Consider the following 16,666-nt stretch of genomic DNA (forward strand, 5'->3'; position numbering starts at 1 on the left):
TGAGATTATACGGCAGTCAAGTTTTAAGAATGCGATGGATATAAAATCCAAAATTGATTCTACTCCTCCCAATTCCCGCTCTGATGCGGTTTCCTCTTCCCTCTTCGAGGATTTTCATATAAATTCTTCTACGACATTCAAACTCCCTCCCGCCCCGAACTTAGTAATTGGTCTCCTTTGCTGGTCATTTGCACTTGAACAGGTAAGGTTTCGTCTCTCCGTTTGCTTCTCTTACCGCATTCGTTTCTGGTCTTTATCTTCCTCGCAGTGTCTCTTTCTGACTCTTTTTTTTCTTTTCCCCTGGTGGCACTAGAGGAATTTTATTCTAAGAAAGTTCTGCAGAGTTCTAAATTCACGGAAATTTTTTTTTTTTTTAAATTTGTTTTCAATTCTGTTAGATGTTTGCTGTAATTCGTACTCATTTTGAACTAGTATTGTTCTTATTAGCATCTAACTTTATTTTGCAGACAACTTTTTTTAATGTCAGTTGCTAAGTGAAATGAGGAGTTGATCTTCTGCAACAATTTAGTCAATGTGAAAGACAGAGTTAATGGATATTGGCACATCGCCTAGATCCTTCCTACTGAGAAAATTTGCATTATACTTTTATTAGTCATCTTGCAAATTGCAGCCCTGCCTGTGGCATTTCAGTGTATGGTCTTTTAGGTATGTTAGCTTTATGAGTTGCTACTGATACTCTCGAACAGCTCCAATTCTTTTGACAGAGTGAAGCAATATGGCCCTATGAAAATCATTTCCGGATGAGCTGCAAAAAGGCCCGAATATTTTGCTGCATGTTTGATGTACTCGCTGCACCTCCAGTCTAGAAGGCTTTACCTCCTCCATAAACACATTCCAGACAACTGGAAAAAGCTCCTTACTCCCCCTCAAAGCAATCTTCAAACATGTCCCAGTCATGCTATGCTAGATTCAGAAGAGGCCACAGATCCTCCGGTAAAATCGCTTATTATGCCCTCACATTCTCTGACTAGAACTCCTCTCGAATCTTCTATAGATTCTCTTCTCTTATCCATAAAAAACCACTCTTACCAAAACCAATTATCAGAGGCCTTCAAGGCTTTCTCTATCCTCCAGCACCACCCTTCCTTCTCTTCCTTTTGTGCATTAAACCCCCTTTTCTCCCTCCTTGTATGCTGCACCAAGCTCGATTCGCTTTCACAGGGCAAACAACTTCATGCCCTTATTCTCTCTTTGGGTTTTGAAAATGACCCATTATTGATTCCTAAGCTTGTTAACTTCTATTTAGTGGTTGGTCATCTCAGTGCTGCTCATGCCATAGTTGAGAACTCAAATTCAATAAATGTTTTACCGTGGAATTTCCTGATTTCAGCCTATGTGAGGCATGGGATTTGCAGGGAAGCTCTTTTGACCTACAAGCAAATGGTCAAGAGAGGTGTGAAACCTGATAGTTTCACCTACCCATCTGTTCTAAAGGCTTGTGGTGATGAAGTTGACTTAGACTTTGGAAGAGAGGTTCTCAGGAGTGTGAGTTCAAGTGGGCTTGGATGGAACGTGTTTGTGCAGAATGCAGTGATTGGAATGTATGTGAAGTGGGGTTTGCTTGGCGAAGCACAGAGCCTCTTTGAGAGTATGCCAGAAAGAGATGTGGTGTCCTGGAATACTATAATTTCAGGTTATGCATCTAAGGGACAGTGGGATGAGGCATTTAAGCTGTTTGAACGGATGCAAGAGAGTGGTGCCGAGATGAACTCAGTCACATGGAATACCATTGCTGGAGGCAATGTGCAAACAGGTAATTATGCGGAGGCTCTCAAATTGATCTCTCATATGACTGCCACTGGAGGATTTCTAGATTCTGTTGCCATGGTTATAGGCTTGACAGTATCTGCCCGTACTGGATCAATTAAAAATGGGAAAGAGATTCATGGATTGGCAGTTCGAAGAGGTTGTGTCGGGGAAGAGAGTGTTAAGAATGCCTTAATCACCATGTATTGTCAGTGTAAGCACCTTAGTCAGGCCTTTGTTTTGTTTTGTCTTGTGGGGGCACAAAATGTAGTCACTTGGAATTGCATGATCTCAGGGTACGCCAATTTGGATTGGTCTGAAGAAGCATCATTTGTATTCAGAGAGATGATCTCCTCAGGGTTCCTTCCAAATTATGTGACAATAGCAAGTATTCTTCCCTTGTGTGCACGCATTGCTAATCTCCAACATGGAAAAGAATTACACTGCTATATAACAAAACACAATTTCGAGGAATACCTTTTAATTTGGAATGCTCTAGTGGATATGTACTCAAAATCTGGACGAATTTTTGAAGCCCAAAGGGTCTTTGATTCAATGGCTGAGCGAGACAAAGTAACTTATACTTCTTTAATTGCAGGGTATGGAGTGCAGGGGAAAGGACAAATTGCACTAAAACTGTTTAATGAGATGATCAAACTTAGGATAAAACCCGATCATATAACCATAGTGGCTGTACTTTCTGCTTGCAGTCACTCAGGACTAGTTACTTGTGGCCGAATGATTTTTGAAAAGATGGTCAGTTTATATGAAGTGAAACCCAGGCTGGAACATTATGCTTGCATGGTGGATCTATATGGGAGGGCTGGCCTGTTGAAGAAGGCAGAGGAGATCCTCTTGAGAATGCCATTTCAGCCAAGTCCAGCCATGTGGGCCACACTGATTGGAGCTTGTCAGATACACAGAAACATGGAAATAGGCGCATGGGCAGCACAGAAATTATTAGAGATAAGGCCTCAAAATCCTGGTTATTATGTGTTGATTGCTAACATGTATGCAGCGGCAGGGCATTGGAGCAAGTTAGCGGAGGTGAGGATTTGCATGAGGGATTTGGGTCTTAGAAAAGACCCTGGTTGCACTTGGGTAGGTGTTGGAAATGAGTACCATCCTTTCTTAGTGGGTGATTCAACAAATGCTCGGGCTGTAGAGGTTTATTTACTATTAGAGGAGTTGGGTAAGCACATGAGTGATGATGATTATTTATCTACAGAGGACTTGACATTGGAGGCACAAACCGTGGGATGATTTATATTTACTAGAGCTAATATTAGAACTTGTTTCACTCATTGGTGACCGTTAGGGCTTGTTTTGTTTGAGATATAGGTTCATTTATTATTAGAGGAGTTGGGGTAAGCACATGAGTGATGATGATTTATTTATCTACAGAGGACTTGACATTGGTGGCACAGACCACGGGATGATTTATATTTACTAGAGCTAATATTAGAACTTGTTTCACTCATTGGTGACCGTTAGGACCCGTTTTGTTTGAGATAGAGGTTCGTTTGAAATTGGAGGGATTGGTTAAGCACATGAGTGATGATGATTATTTATCTACAGAGGACTTGACATTGGAGGCACAGACCGCTGGATGATTTATATTTACTAGAGCTAATATTAGAACTTGTTTCACACATTGGTGACCGTTAGAGCCTGTTTTATTTGAGAAAAAGAGTAGAGAAAAGAAAAGAAATTAAAGAGAAAGGCAGTTTCTCTTGTTTGGTTTGACAGTGGAAGAGAAAAGAAAGAGTGAAAGTCTTTTTTCTTTTTTTGCATATTTTTGGGCTTTTCATTCTGTTAAGATAGGGATTTAGGGAGAAAAGAAAGAAAAAAAAAGGAGAAAATCTTATCAGGTTCTCTCGTTACTTTCTCTGTCTCGTAAGAAAACGTTGCTGCTTCCATCATCTTCTCTATCACGAGGAGCTTCCATCTGCTGGAAGGTTGCTCTTTCCTGTCACCACATACAGGATGCAGGTAGTTTCACCCTTCTTCCTCCACTTGCCCCCTCCTGTCTTCTCTCTCTCAGTCTCTTTTCTTTTTATATGGGTAAATTGGTTTTCAGTTCATATATTTTATATGGGGTTATGGTTATTTATTTATCTGTCTACTGCAGCAACTGCCAAGTAGGGGCAAAATTAAAGCAGTCAAGAGGAGAAGGTGCTGTTTGGATGTCTTTTTCTTTGTATGTTTTCCTGAATATTTTGTAATTTTATAGTAATAATGTCTGTTCCTTGACTTGGCTTATGGCATGCTCCTAGGTGTTGGAGGCTGAGAAGCTCAAAGGGTAGCTTGCTGTTTGGCTTATCAGCAAAAGTGAGTGCCAAGATTGAAAAGGTCCTGCCTGGCCCTTTGAGATATTTTTAAGACGGTGAGTTTTATTAGTTGTTATGGCATGTAGTGTAGGAAAAAAGTAATGGACGTCTAAAAGAATCTGATGATAGCCATGTACATATCATTTTGTGTGGTATGTTGTATGGTTGAATAACAGGCCAATGGAGCCTGTTAGATACAGCCCCTAAAATTTTCTTTGAATTAAAGCAAATTTGATTTGCTTGAAGAGGAGCAAAAGAACATTGTAGTGAAGCATGGAAGTCAGTAGCCTTCATAAGATTTTCATTTGTCGTTTATGTTTTTTTCTGTTGGATGACTATTATTATGACAATTCTTGCTTGTTGTCTATAAGTACACACACACAAGACTATGGTCCTAAGTCCATATAATTAAGATGTACCCTTTTTTAATTTGACTTATATATTTTGAATGACCCAAATTTCATTTCTTCTTCTACTAAATTTATTTTGTATCCTATGTAATCATAACCGATGTTTATTTTAAGGTTTTCTTATTTTATTCAAATTCCTTAAGATAGAATGTAACAAAGGTATTACGATAAATACCGTGTAGTGAATGACATTCATAATTTCTGCAGCCAAGGCCTGCTGGACTCGAACCTTCTTTCCTTGACATTAGGATTTACTGATTTCATCTATGCTGCAGGAGCTGTGGCTTTGTTAAGCTGCAAATTTCTACTGCTGCAGCCGGGATAGAGGGTCGGCACACCAGGAATGCCGGTAGTTAATTGTAGCTAATATAGTTGATTATTGCTTTATATTTAAAACATGTTGGTGTTGGGCCTTTTTTATTTCATGAAACTGTTCAATGGGCTGATGCCCCATTACCCATTTTTTCATTTTTCTCCAACTCCAATTTCATTCTGCTGACGAAGTACCTCACTTCTTGAGAGAAGTCTTTTATGGCAATGGAATGTGGCCGAAGCTTTCAGCAAATGGATGAAGCATGTTAGGATGTGATAAAGGGTGAAAGGAAAGGCCCTTTATAATGGACAGATGTCATTGCCTGGTTCAAGATCGAGCATATTCTGTTTCTGGGTTTCAAGGGAGGTCATGCTTTTGTATGCAGGTGAACAGGGTAGGGGTTTAATTTCATTAACTCGATGAGGGAACTTCCATTTGTGAAAATGTGGAACTAGGTTTTGATTTTTTTTAGGGAACTGCAGGTTGCTAATCAATTTTCTTCTTCCCTCTGGGATGATTTGTGTGCGCTTTTGGGTACTCACTTAAACATGTCAATAGAACATCTGAGAAGTGCATAATAATGGCAGCTCAGGCGAGATAAGACTATAGCACATGAACTTGAGGTGGACCTCATAGAAACGTCACTTACAAGTTTGTCTTTTGTTTTGATTCCATTTTCTGTTAAAATAAATAAAACAGTTTAAGACCTTCATTTATTTGCTTAACTTATATTCAGCTTTAATGCAGGGAGAATTAGTAATTATGTGCATGGTTTTATGACTCGGCAGGTTGATTTGTGATTCAGTTAGGACAACTCGTTCACTAAGGAGGTCAGATTGAGTGTAGGGGTCTGGACTTGTCCTCTGTAAACGTATTGAGTTCGACTTTTGGACTTTGGGCAACTCAAACCGATTTCAGGCAGCCTGACCACCTGGGTTGCAGAACATTAATTATGTGAGTGTCATTTTGCAAATTTCTTGGGTGTGTTTTGGACCTTCTTTTGCCTGATCATATGTACTTATGATTGATGTTTATTTAGAGTTTTTATTTTTATTTTTATTTTTATAATAAAACAAAGATTATAACATTATTGTAAATATAATAAAGTAAATGACATTCTTATTATTAAATTTTTCTAAGAAAAAATGTTAAGTGCAATCAAAGCTGACTACACTTCAGTTCAACTTCTATTTCCTTTCAAACGAGTTTGCTTCTCTCTCTAGAGAGGTGAAGGTCGGATAGTTTTTGTTTGGTAATTGATGTTTGATATGATACATAACAACAAATCAATCCTTAATTTGCTGAGTATTAAGCATGGAAAGGTTATGAAAACTTATTTGCATAATTAAAATTTTTATTTAGGGTGAAATACACAATGTGATATGTAGGGGTGGCATCGAGTCAAGTCAAGTTCAAACATATGTAGGTTTGTGTTTGCCTTAACCTTGAAGATTTTAAGTTCGAGTTCGAGTTTGAGTTCAGCCTCAAGCCTTAAATTGATCTCAAGCTTGAAAGTTTGAAATAAGTTCAAGTTTGAGTTTAAGGTGGGATAGACGTCGATATACATTTAGAACTACAAAAAAAAAAAAATTACAAACATGAATAGGGAGAATTTGGTGATGAGTTATGTATAAATGAATTATATGCTATTGTAAAGGAGTTAAAGGACTTCACAACGGTATGTATAGTAGCCAACTTAATAGACATAATAGAAAGATCAAGATTTTTCCATCAATAGCATTTATTCCATTGACAAGCAGTAGCTTTAGATGTTAAGGGACTTAGAAGAGTTGAACTACCAATTGTCTTTGAAATTCGAGGAAAATAAGAGCAATCATTCACAAACTAAAGAGAGCACTGAAGAGAGCAATTAGGTTATTTTCATAAAAAAATATATGGTAATGAGTTGACAAGCTGAGGTTGAAAATTTTTGAGTTATGTTTGTTATACTTAATGTGCCTTATTCCAAGTTTCATGTGCTTGAACTTGGAAAAAGCATTGAACTTAACCGAACTTTCTCTAGATTGGAGTGGCTCGCGGTTTGGCTCAGTGCTACCCTTAGTGATATATGAACTTGTCCAAATAAACAGGTTTTCTAACAATTTTTTTTTAGAAACAAGTTATATTTAAAAGTCAAGTTAAAACATTGTTTTCAAAGTACAATCTAAAGTAGTGTAATTACTAAAATTCATTCACATATTGAAAAAAAATAGATCAAATGAAGACATTCGGATTAATGATTTTTTTGTAACTTTGCATGATTCTCTAACATATTTTCCTAGTTTAAGAAAACAAGTGACATCTAAACCCATTTCTCACACAAATTAGATGAAGTTGAACCTATTATCAAATCAAATACTCAGCCTTATTAACACGTTAAATCAAGTTTTACCACCCTAATCAAAATTAGTGTAACAAATAGTTCATTTAGAAGAGCAAATGCTCAACCACTACAGGGATGCAACCTACCATAACATACTTAATTACCATAGTGCTCGAGTATAAAACAACATATAAGTGTTTAACAATGATCTCACTCTTCACCTTGTCTTAATAGCAAAGTGTGCCTAAAAAGATGCTCCATTGATCTAGGCATCTAATGATATTCATGTTCTAATGAGACATTTTGGTCCATGATCTAGGCATCTAATGATAATGTAACCTTCTTACTTGAAAGAATTAGAACATGTTACAACTTTGTTTAAAGCAAAAGAAAATGAAAAGTGTTAGGTAAAGTTAAAAATCCAAAGTGGGTCATGAATTATTTGAAACATGGTTCATACCTTCCAAACCCTCTACAACTTACATATATCCTTATAATATCACTCAAACTATTTGAGTATATTTGTTATAAAATTTGATAGTTACCTCTAATTTTGACAAAAAAAAAACTCAAAATAATGAAATTTTAAGTTCAGCAATGTCAAACCGAAGACCGAATGTAGGAACACAAATAACAACGATTAAATAACTTGTAATCTTGTAAACTTATATAATAAAAGAGTTAAGAATCAAATACCGAAGTTCGACACCGAGCATGATACAATTAAAATACCGAAAGAAAATGTATGTATTTATGTCATATTTCGGGTCAGCTAAACTATTCAGCTAATCTAGATTTATTGTAGTTTGATAACTAAATATATATTTAAGTGGGAAATTGTTAACATACATATGGCATTATTTAACTGGACACCACTCATCAAGATTCAAGCAAGGATCAATTTTTTTGTCATAAAAGAGTAGAGATGCTAGCTGTCCTTATCTAACCTTCACTCCTAAGTGAAAGTCTCACAAGGTTTTGGTATTTTAATAATGATATTTTGGTGTACAATCTCACATGATTGATGGAGTATTAGCCTGGTATATTTCCATAAAGAAAGAAGAAGAAGAAGAAGACAAAGAAAAGCTGGTTGATGATGAGAGAAGGGAATGTAACGGAGGTTTATGAGAGAGAAAGCCATGAAGGGTACTTCAAAGCGTTATTTCTTGTGGGTCATATACAGAGAAGAGAGTATTTATCACTCTCACATGAAAGGTTTGGCAGACAAGAAATCTGTAAAAAACCTCCATGGCAAGCAAGCTTCATCAAGCCTGCTTCTCACTCTTTCTAATCCGTTTCTCTCATTGGTCCTGTGAAGGAAACCTTTAGTCTTACAGTAAATAAGATTCGCTCATGAGACCAGAGGTGAAAGGATCATATTCACGGGACATATTATAAAGATAAGTTTGTCTGTTCTTAGGTGACTAAGCGAGAATAAGGGTCTTATTTACAGGAGTGACGGCTCCAATGGTGCCCAGGATCCTGGGTCAAGCAAATCTGTCCTTAACATTTAATCAATAAAGGGGGAAGGGGGGGGAGACCCACAATGAGTGAGAAAGAAGGTGAGAAGGACAGATGGTTGTCTATTTTAATTTTCTTTTGGGACCTAAACTCCCTGGCTGGAAGGGAAAGAATGGAGATATGCATAGGATCCCAAATCACAGAAACTGTTTCTTTTTTCTTTTTTAGTTCCTGTATTTCTCTTGTCCTTTCTCTCCTCCTGTCTCCCACTTTTAACCAAAACCAAACCAAAAGAATTAAACTGAGGCAAAGATCTGGGCAAAATCACAAGGACAAACAGATGGGTTCAAGGCGCATTCAATACAAATTATATCGGAAACACTAAAATTTGATATGATATATTAATATACTCACAACCCTGTTTTGGTTGAAGAATCTACAAATAAATAATTTTGTGGACATTTGTGAAATGTGACATGCTTCCATGATTAAAGGAAAAAAGAATGTTCCTGATTATTAGGGTTAATAAAAGCTGAAGTGACATAGGAAGAACACTAATCATCTTCATTCATTGCTCCTAGTTTTTAACCCTGTAATATGGTTCAACATGATAGGATGAAATAGTCATTTTACCTCTCATGATTGAATCAAACGGGCAAACGTTTACTTCTGAGGACCCATGTCTGAACATTTGCAGAATCAAACTTACAAAAGTGGGAATTTAACAGGAGATGAGGAGACAATTTTTTTTTTTTTTTCAGAGTTGGCTTATTAAAGAGGAGACAGAAATTTCTTGTCTAAGATGACGGGCTCAAAATGAGAAGGGCAGTTCTGTCATTTTACATCCCTTTTCAGTATCTGGTCAAAATACGAGGTGTCTGTGTGTGGTGGTGGTGGTGGTCTTCTTGAATGGTATTGAAGTATTTTTTATTTTATTTTTTTTGTTGGTTCTGTTATTTATGTTGTTTAATTTTATTTTCCAGTTTAATAATTTAAATGGTTGAATTTTCAACTGCCAGGTTCAGCTTTGTTTGACGGATTTTCCAACTAAACCCACACCAGATTCTTGCATGAGCTGCCACCATGCACCTGGATTATCAGAATGTAGTTAGCACAGCCATCATCTGTGTATCTCTTTTGGGGCAGTGGAGGGACTCTAAAAGCGGCATAATCAGCAACCCTGCTCCTGGAGGAGGGGTTTCTTCTTCCTTTTGATTTCAATTGAGTTTTGAGCTTCAGTTGCAAAGGCTTTTTCTGGGTTCCCTCCGTTCTGGGCAGAGCTCTTAGCACAAGTTGAAAGGAGAATACAGGTGTCCTGTTTTGGGCCAGGAATGTTTTTGTTTTGGCGGGCAGTAACGGTCACTGTCATGATTTTCTTCGGTGATGGCTCTCAAAGACACCCATCTAATCAAACTTGCGTTTTGCTGGTGATTTTTCTCAGTACTAAACAAAGTTCTTGAATGGGTTTGTTGGGGTTTTGCCATTTTCGATCAGGAGTGTAGAGATCGTCTGCGGGTTGCAACTTGTTGGAAGCTTCAATTCACGGGCGAAAGCGGAAGAACAATTGATCTTAGTCATATGAGGAGATCTGTAAAAGTAAGTGGTCTAAATGGTTCAGTTATGTGCTCTCGAAATCTCTGTTTTGTTTAGAACCGTAGTTCAATTGCAAACATCTGAGCTAGGAGGCGTGTACTTGGATTCGGCGCAGCACTTACCGTTTGCTGGTCTGTGATTCTGCTGTGTTTAGTCGTCAAATCTGTTATCTGTGCAGCTCTTTTTCAGTGAAAAGGAAAAACGGGGAAGAGGGTAATGAGTAATGATAAGATCTGCAGCGAAATATTTTATTGGGTCTCTCTCTCTCTCTCTCTCTTTCCACACTTTATCTGCTTTGGAGTGGTGACACCCCTCTTGGAATAATGCTTCTTATCTCTGTTTCCTTGTTTCTTTGTATTTTACTTATGAAATGTGGTTATACTTTTGAGTTTGAGAAATCAGTTTGGTCAGATTTACAATTAAATGTTCTTGATTTAGTAGGTTGTCCAATTTATGGCAATTTCGGTGTATCTTACGGACTGTTTTTTCTCCCTTCGATTCAGCTACACCGGTTTATTTAATTTCACATTGCTAATACCAGCAAAAATTTCAGTCAGAACTAGAACAATTTAGCAGGAAAAAAATATCGAGACAGGAATGAAGGAGATTTCCAATCCTTCTCTGGATTCTTTCCATGTATAAATCTATATATACCAACAGATGACTACTAATTCAATGCTAATCTTTTCATTTTCAGCTTCTGGAAGTGCTACTTATCCTGGCAACAGTCAGTGATGCTCTATGGGCAGCCAGTGGCGGCCTCAATTGCAAAGATCCACAAGCAAGGGCATTTCGTCCTCATAGTGTCACAATAACAGAATTTGGTGCTGTTGGAGATGGGGTGACCCTCAACACAAAAGCTTTTCATAATGCCATGTTTTATCTAAATTCTTTTGCCGACAAGGGTGGGGCGCAGCTTTTTGTGCCTGCTGGGAAATGGTTAACAGGAAGCTTCAATCTCATCAGCCATCTATCCTTGGTGCTGGATGAAAATGCTGTAATTCTTGGATCAACTGTGAGTTACCCAGATGTTTTAATTGTTTCTTAATTATAGAACCAGTTTCCTTAGTTACTTGTATTCAGGTTTTTGATCGAATATGTTACCATGACATATTCACAACAATAGCATTATTAGTCCATGTGAAATGAAATTAATTAGCTGATTGATGTTTGGTTTTAGGAGCCTGAAGATTGGCCATTAATAGATCCATTGCCATCCTATGGCCGTGGTAGGGAGCTGCCTGGCCAAAGGCATCAAAGCCTCATTTATGGACACAACCTCACAGATGTAATAATAACAGGTTTGTATCTATGTTGTTTTAAGTTAAACCAATCATGGAATTGTTTGTAACTGTTGCATACTTTCAGGTAATAATGGGACGATTGATGGTCAAGGAAGTGTTTGGTGGGAAAAGTTCAGAAATGGCACACTAGACCACACTCGGCCTCATCTTGTCGAGTTGATGCACTCCACCGGAGTGGTTATTGCAAACTTAACCTTTATAAACTCACCATTTTGGACCATCCACCCCGTATACTGCAGGTTTGTCCTTTCAAAGGATTATTGCCTTTCTCCTCCTTGTTGCATTCAGCTTTTGTTAATCAATGTCCAAGTGGAGTTTTATGTGTTAGGGAAGAGAGTTGAGACTGTTTTTGCTGGATGAACAGCCATGTCCATATCAATGATGTCACAATCCTTGCTCCTCTTACTTCACCAAACACAGATGGGATCGATCCAGGTGAAAACCCAATTTATAACTAGTTCCATTTGTATAGAGTTTATACTTTTATCTTATTTGAAATATCTGTTTCTTAAAAGAAGAGAATCGATTTCGGACAACAAATTATATTTCCATTGCTAACCACTTCCCCTGAACCCACCCCAAAGAAAAAGTCCAGGTTTTTTTTTTTTTTTTTTTGAAGGGCATGAAGGAAATTATAGTTAAAGACATTGCACTGTTAGTTTTGGAAATAGAAGCTATATACTTAACCATATGAGAAGACAATGGATGGCTTTGCATTTCTTAGATCCATTTCTTACAGGAAACTGGTGCTGTCTGTAGTTGCTATAGAGCAACTGCAATCGATACCTTTTTTTCTCCTTACCTTCTACTATAACTCCTGATTTCTATGTTTCAGAAGTTGTTGTCCCTTCTCAGTTCCCTGCTAAATTAGTTTCAATGGGCTAAATGTGTATATGCTTCTGATTCTGCCTTGTGAATGTTATCAGACTCATCTGATGATGTCTGCATCATAGATTGTTATATTCGAACTGGTGATGATCTGATCTCCATTAAAAGCGGTTGGGATCAGTATGGAATAGCATACTCCCGTCCAAGCTCAAACATTATAATTCGTCGCCTCATTGGAGAGACTAGAACAAGTGCAGGAATCGCCCTTGGCAGCGAAATGTCGGGTGGGATATCGGATGTTCAGGTGGAGGGTCTCCGTCTCTTCAATTCAAAAACAGGTGTTAGATTAAAGACATCTCCAGGAAGGGGAGGTTATATCCAGAACATTTCTATCTCGGACGTGACTATGGAGAATGTCGACATAGCCTTCAGGTTCAGTAGCCACTACGGTGACCATCCAGATGATAAGTATGATCCAACTGCTCTGCCGACCATAAACAGGATCACATTCAAAGATGTCAGTGGGAGCAATATCAGAGTTGCTGGCATCTTAGAAGGTATTGAAGAGGATGTATTTCAGGACATTTGCTTTTCCAACATCTCACTCAGTGTAACTTCTAAACACCCATGGAAATGTTCCCTGATTCAAGGATATTCTGACGAGGTGACTCCTGAGCCTTGTGAGCCTATCAGAGAAAGAATGCAGGACTATTCAGTTTGTTTCGCACCGAATCCTGATCTCTCTCGAGGAAACCAGTTGGTTAGTGCCACAACGAAGATGACAACAGTGTATCATGCTCTGCAATGGTGGAAATAAACCTGGGAATGACATCTGATACATATACCTTCTTTCATCCATATAACAGAAGCTCAAAGATCTTCCACAAATGGGGAAGTGCTCTGCTGACAGAAAAGTTGCAAATTGGGTTTGTGATTCAAAACATGTTCTTTGATTTTGTACGCCTGTGTGTAAACAACAAATAATTGAGTGGATTACCAGATTTTGAGAACAGCATCTATGTTGACAAAATTCATTCTTTTTCAGTTTTATTTTTTTCATAAGGATTGTTGTAGTGATGAGTGATGGTTCCAAACTACCCTTTGATGAGAATGTTATTTGCTGATCAGGTCTAGGCTTGCATGGTTGTGGTGCCAAACTAGGGTTGATAAATTAAATTAAAAAAAACAAAGGATTACAAAGGAGCTTCAACCGATACAGGAGAAAACTTCTATTTGTGCTTGACATGATGCATCTCGTTTCACAGATCCTCCTGTTGAAATAAATTCACCAAAAGGCAAAAATTCTGAGATCATCAAGAGACATTCAACTAGGCTGAATTGACATGAAGAGTTTGGTGGATTTGCAAGGCGATGCCTCAAGAGACCAAACAGGCCGTGATAAATGAAATTTACTCGCAAATACTAACACACTTGTTTGTCATTCTTTTAGATATCTGCTTTGTTAATCATAGCCACAAAATCAATGAATAATCAAAAGGACATTTACTTGTAGCTTCTTTAGTACAATACCTGTGCAAAACCAGTAAATTGTATTTATAAGACATATATATTGAAGTACTCAGCAGATTACTTCCATTTGCAAAGAGATGAAGGCTTAAATAGAATGCCCACGAAAGTAATTTATAAAGAAAATGTTATCCAGTATGTCAAATAATATAACTGGTCAGACTCATCTCGGCTTGTCATAAGCAGCAATATTCTGGGGCTCACATTCTGGACTAAAGAGGCGAACCAGCAGAGCTGTTGTTGAGCTCATCGTTATACACCCACATGCAGCCCACCTCAGACTCCTTGGAACTGTTATTCTAGGACCTGCATTCAGCACAAAGTGTTTTCAAGTGAAAGCATACCCAATTTGTGTGATTGATAACTAGAGAGTGACTCTGTGAAGTTGAGTCCAAGGCTCATCCCAAAATGACTAGCCTATAGAATGAAAAAAAGATAACTAAAGAATGAAAACTAGAATATAGATCTGATGAAGCCAAACACTATCTTAGAACTGAGAAGATCATATTCCTTCCATTGTCCTAACTCATCAATCCATGAATTTTCATAAAAAAGATGGCAAATAGAAAGACGGAGGGAAACCTCTCCTTCTCTCCTGCTTCTCTCTTCCTTTTTTTCTTTTTGAGGACCCTTGCCTCCTGCAGTACCTGTAATTATTTCTTTTTCTTTTAGTTAATTTCCTGGATATGTCATGCTTTTGCCTAATCATCTTTTTTTTGTTTTTGTTTTCCTTCTATTTCTTTCTTCTCCTGATTGTATCTTTTGCCTTCCTGGACAATGTTGCCTTCTTTCAGAAAGATTTTTAGCTATCAAAACAAATTAACTGTCGAATATGAAGGAACTTGACATAGCACAGCAGGCTGCACATGTGAGGAACACTTGACACTGCTCTAGTAGCCCTTGTGAGTTGCTGAATAATAATTAAGAAAACAGTGGCAGATATATTTGACAAGGTAGGAAAAGTAACATTACTTGTTTATTTGTTTGCAAGAGAAGTAGAGCCTCTTTATTGAAAAGCTAAAGAACAAAACTATCTGAGATGGAGCACACAAGGACACAAATCTCACTATTTATCTAAAATACCATTCATAAAATTCTTTCAATTACAGATAAACCATGGATATTAAGTTCCTCACAATCGATGACCTGAATTCCTTATAACTTTTAGCTATTGCAGAGTGCACAAAACACTAAAGAGTTGTAAATATGTGCTTCTTCGTGCTTATCTGATTTATCACATATCAAATGATGTCTGTTTTTTTATAAACAAACATAAGAAAACAATTATAAAATAATTGTTGGTGGGTTAAAAAAAAAAAAATCCCCCTTTCTATAGTTGTATGTGTTCCATGTATCAAGCTCAGTGTTTGAAGTGAGAGTGGTTGTGTGCGGAAGACTAGTCCCAATTGGTTTGGGACTGCAATTATATATTTATTAGTTGGGAAGATGCCTCCACTTCAACTCGTGATTTAGGAAGAAACTTGACCAACATCAAACATAGTATCAGAGTCAACCCAAACCCTTGTTTATGTTATTTGGGGCCTTTATATGTGTTCTCTATGGGCCATGTATATATGTCCATCCAGTCTTGAAGCAAGTTGCTTGTTTAGGCCTAGACAGTGAGGGGAAATGTTGGTGGGTAACAAGAAAAGTACCTGAACTATAGTTGTAAATGCTCCAATTCTGAGGATAATTATTTGGAAATGAAAGTTTTTGTATGTGGGAAAGTAGCTCTACACTGTTCTGGGCTTGACAATATCTTTTGTTCATTAATTGTTCATTGGTTGAGAAAAAGTTTCCCACCTTCAGCCAGTCATTTTTGGGATAAATCTGGAGTCAAATTAAACATGAATTAAAAAAAAAACTTCATTTTGAGATGGTCCCGGGTTCAGCTTTAACAGTAATGAATTAAATTCTAGCTATACAAAAAAATGTTAATAATAATAAAAGAAGTGATGAAAGTGAATTCGTCAGTTAAAAATGATAGCTGAGGTTAAAATTGTCAGCTATGAAGGTTCTCCTGGAAATGCTACTTTTTGGGAGAACTGCTCATGTTACTTCCCGTCTTCACCCGCTTCATATACTGCTCTTCAAGTTACCTTTTTCTCTACTTCTTATTTTCGTTTGTAGAAAACCTGTCGTCCTCACACAACTAACCTCCACCTCTATAAGAAACTCGCCCTAATCCAGTTTTGTACACTCATTTCCAACTAATAAAATGCTCACGAGGTCGGAGAAGGCAGAACAACTGACTTGTCCGGATATCAACCAAAGAAACTGATATGCAGATCCAAAATAATACCAAAAGAAGCGCATATCTTGCAAAACCAAAACTAACGAGCATTAAAAAAAAAAAAAAAGTAAACTTGATGTTAAAGGAGAGAAGTTGAGGCTCGAAGAAGAAGAAGAAGAAGAAGATAGTACTGACCGTAATGCAACCTGCAGAGAACCCAAAACGCGAGGCCACCGCCCACAGTGAAAATCCCACCGGTGTGTCTCATGAGCCTCGTACAGGGTTTTGCATCTGATCTCATGATCTCCCCATCCGAAAGCCCAAAGAAACGTCTCAATGCCATAGTAACACACTCGCACGATGTCGTCTCTTCCTTCCGAAAACACACCTTAAAACAGAAGCTCAAAGCTCGAAATGGAACGCAATGGGGAATCAGCAGCAGCAATTTAGGCGATTATATAATGCAGAAAGAATGAGGAGAGATGGAGAAACGGACTGGGGGTCGAGGGGGATCCGGACTTCTTCATTCCGAATTCTTATCCGGATCCGGATATCATTCTGATAATATCCGAATCGT

The 16,666-nt window shown here is 37.7% G+C and overlaps 3 protein-coding genes across 3 annotated transcripts; 2 read left to right on the forward strand and 1 right to left on the reverse strand.

Annotated features, from left to right (window-relative positions):
* Window positions 1–101: 101 nt before the first annotated feature.
* Window positions 102–5,880, forward strand: LOC137959075 (pentatricopeptide repeat-containing protein At1g71490). The gene is made up of 6 exons (XM_068806360.1): window positions 102–202; window positions 468–3,759; window positions 3,899–3,942; window positions 4,044–4,153; window positions 4,783–4,856; window positions 5,609–5,880. The coding sequence occupies exon 2, from the start codon at window positions 802–804 to the stop codon at window positions 3,028–3,030; it is 2,229 nt and encodes a 742-aa protein (XP_068662461.1). The 5' UTR covers window positions 102–202; window positions 468–801; the 3' UTR covers window positions 3,031–3,759; window positions 3,899–3,942; window positions 4,044–4,153; window positions 4,783–4,856; window positions 5,609–5,880.
* Window positions 5,881–9,622: 3,742 nt separating this feature from the next.
* LOC137958897 (probable polygalacturonase) lies at window positions 9,623–13,344 on the forward strand. The gene is made up of 7 exons (XM_068806098.1): window positions 9,623–9,984; window positions 10,099–10,200; window positions 10,895–11,212; window positions 11,378–11,498; window positions 11,566–11,740; window positions 11,866–11,936; window positions 12,428–13,344. Exons 2-7 carry the CDS (start codon window positions 10,183–10,185, stop codon window positions 13,144–13,146), a joined length of 1,422 nt encoding a protein of 473 aa, XP_068662199.1. The 5' UTR covers window positions 9,623–9,984; window positions 10,099–10,182; the 3' UTR covers window positions 13,147–13,344.
* Window positions 13,345–13,937: 593 nt separating this feature from the next.
* Window positions 13,938–16,533, reverse strand: LOC137960534 (uncharacterized). The gene is made up of 2 exons (XM_068808179.1): window positions 16,285–16,533; window positions 13,938–14,162 (listed from the first exon to the last, which is right to left on the reverse strand). Exons 1-2 carry the CDS (start codon window positions 16,430–16,432, stop codon window positions 14,020–14,022), a joined length of 291 nt encoding a protein of 96 aa, XP_068664280.1. The 5' UTR covers window positions 16,433–16,533; the 3' UTR covers window positions 13,938–14,019.
* Window positions 16,534–16,666: the final 133 nt, after the last annotated feature.

The sequence above is a fragment of the Aristolochia californica genome, unplaced genomic scaffold, assembly GCF_029961685.1.
Source record: "Aristolochia californica isolate CCGP_79_NKW_82.1479 unplaced genomic scaffold, dmAriCali1.0.hap1 SCAF_3, whole genome shotgun sequence".
NCBI lineage: Eukaryota > Viridiplantae > Streptophyta > Magnoliopsida > Piperales > Aristolochiaceae > Aristolochia > Aristolochia californica.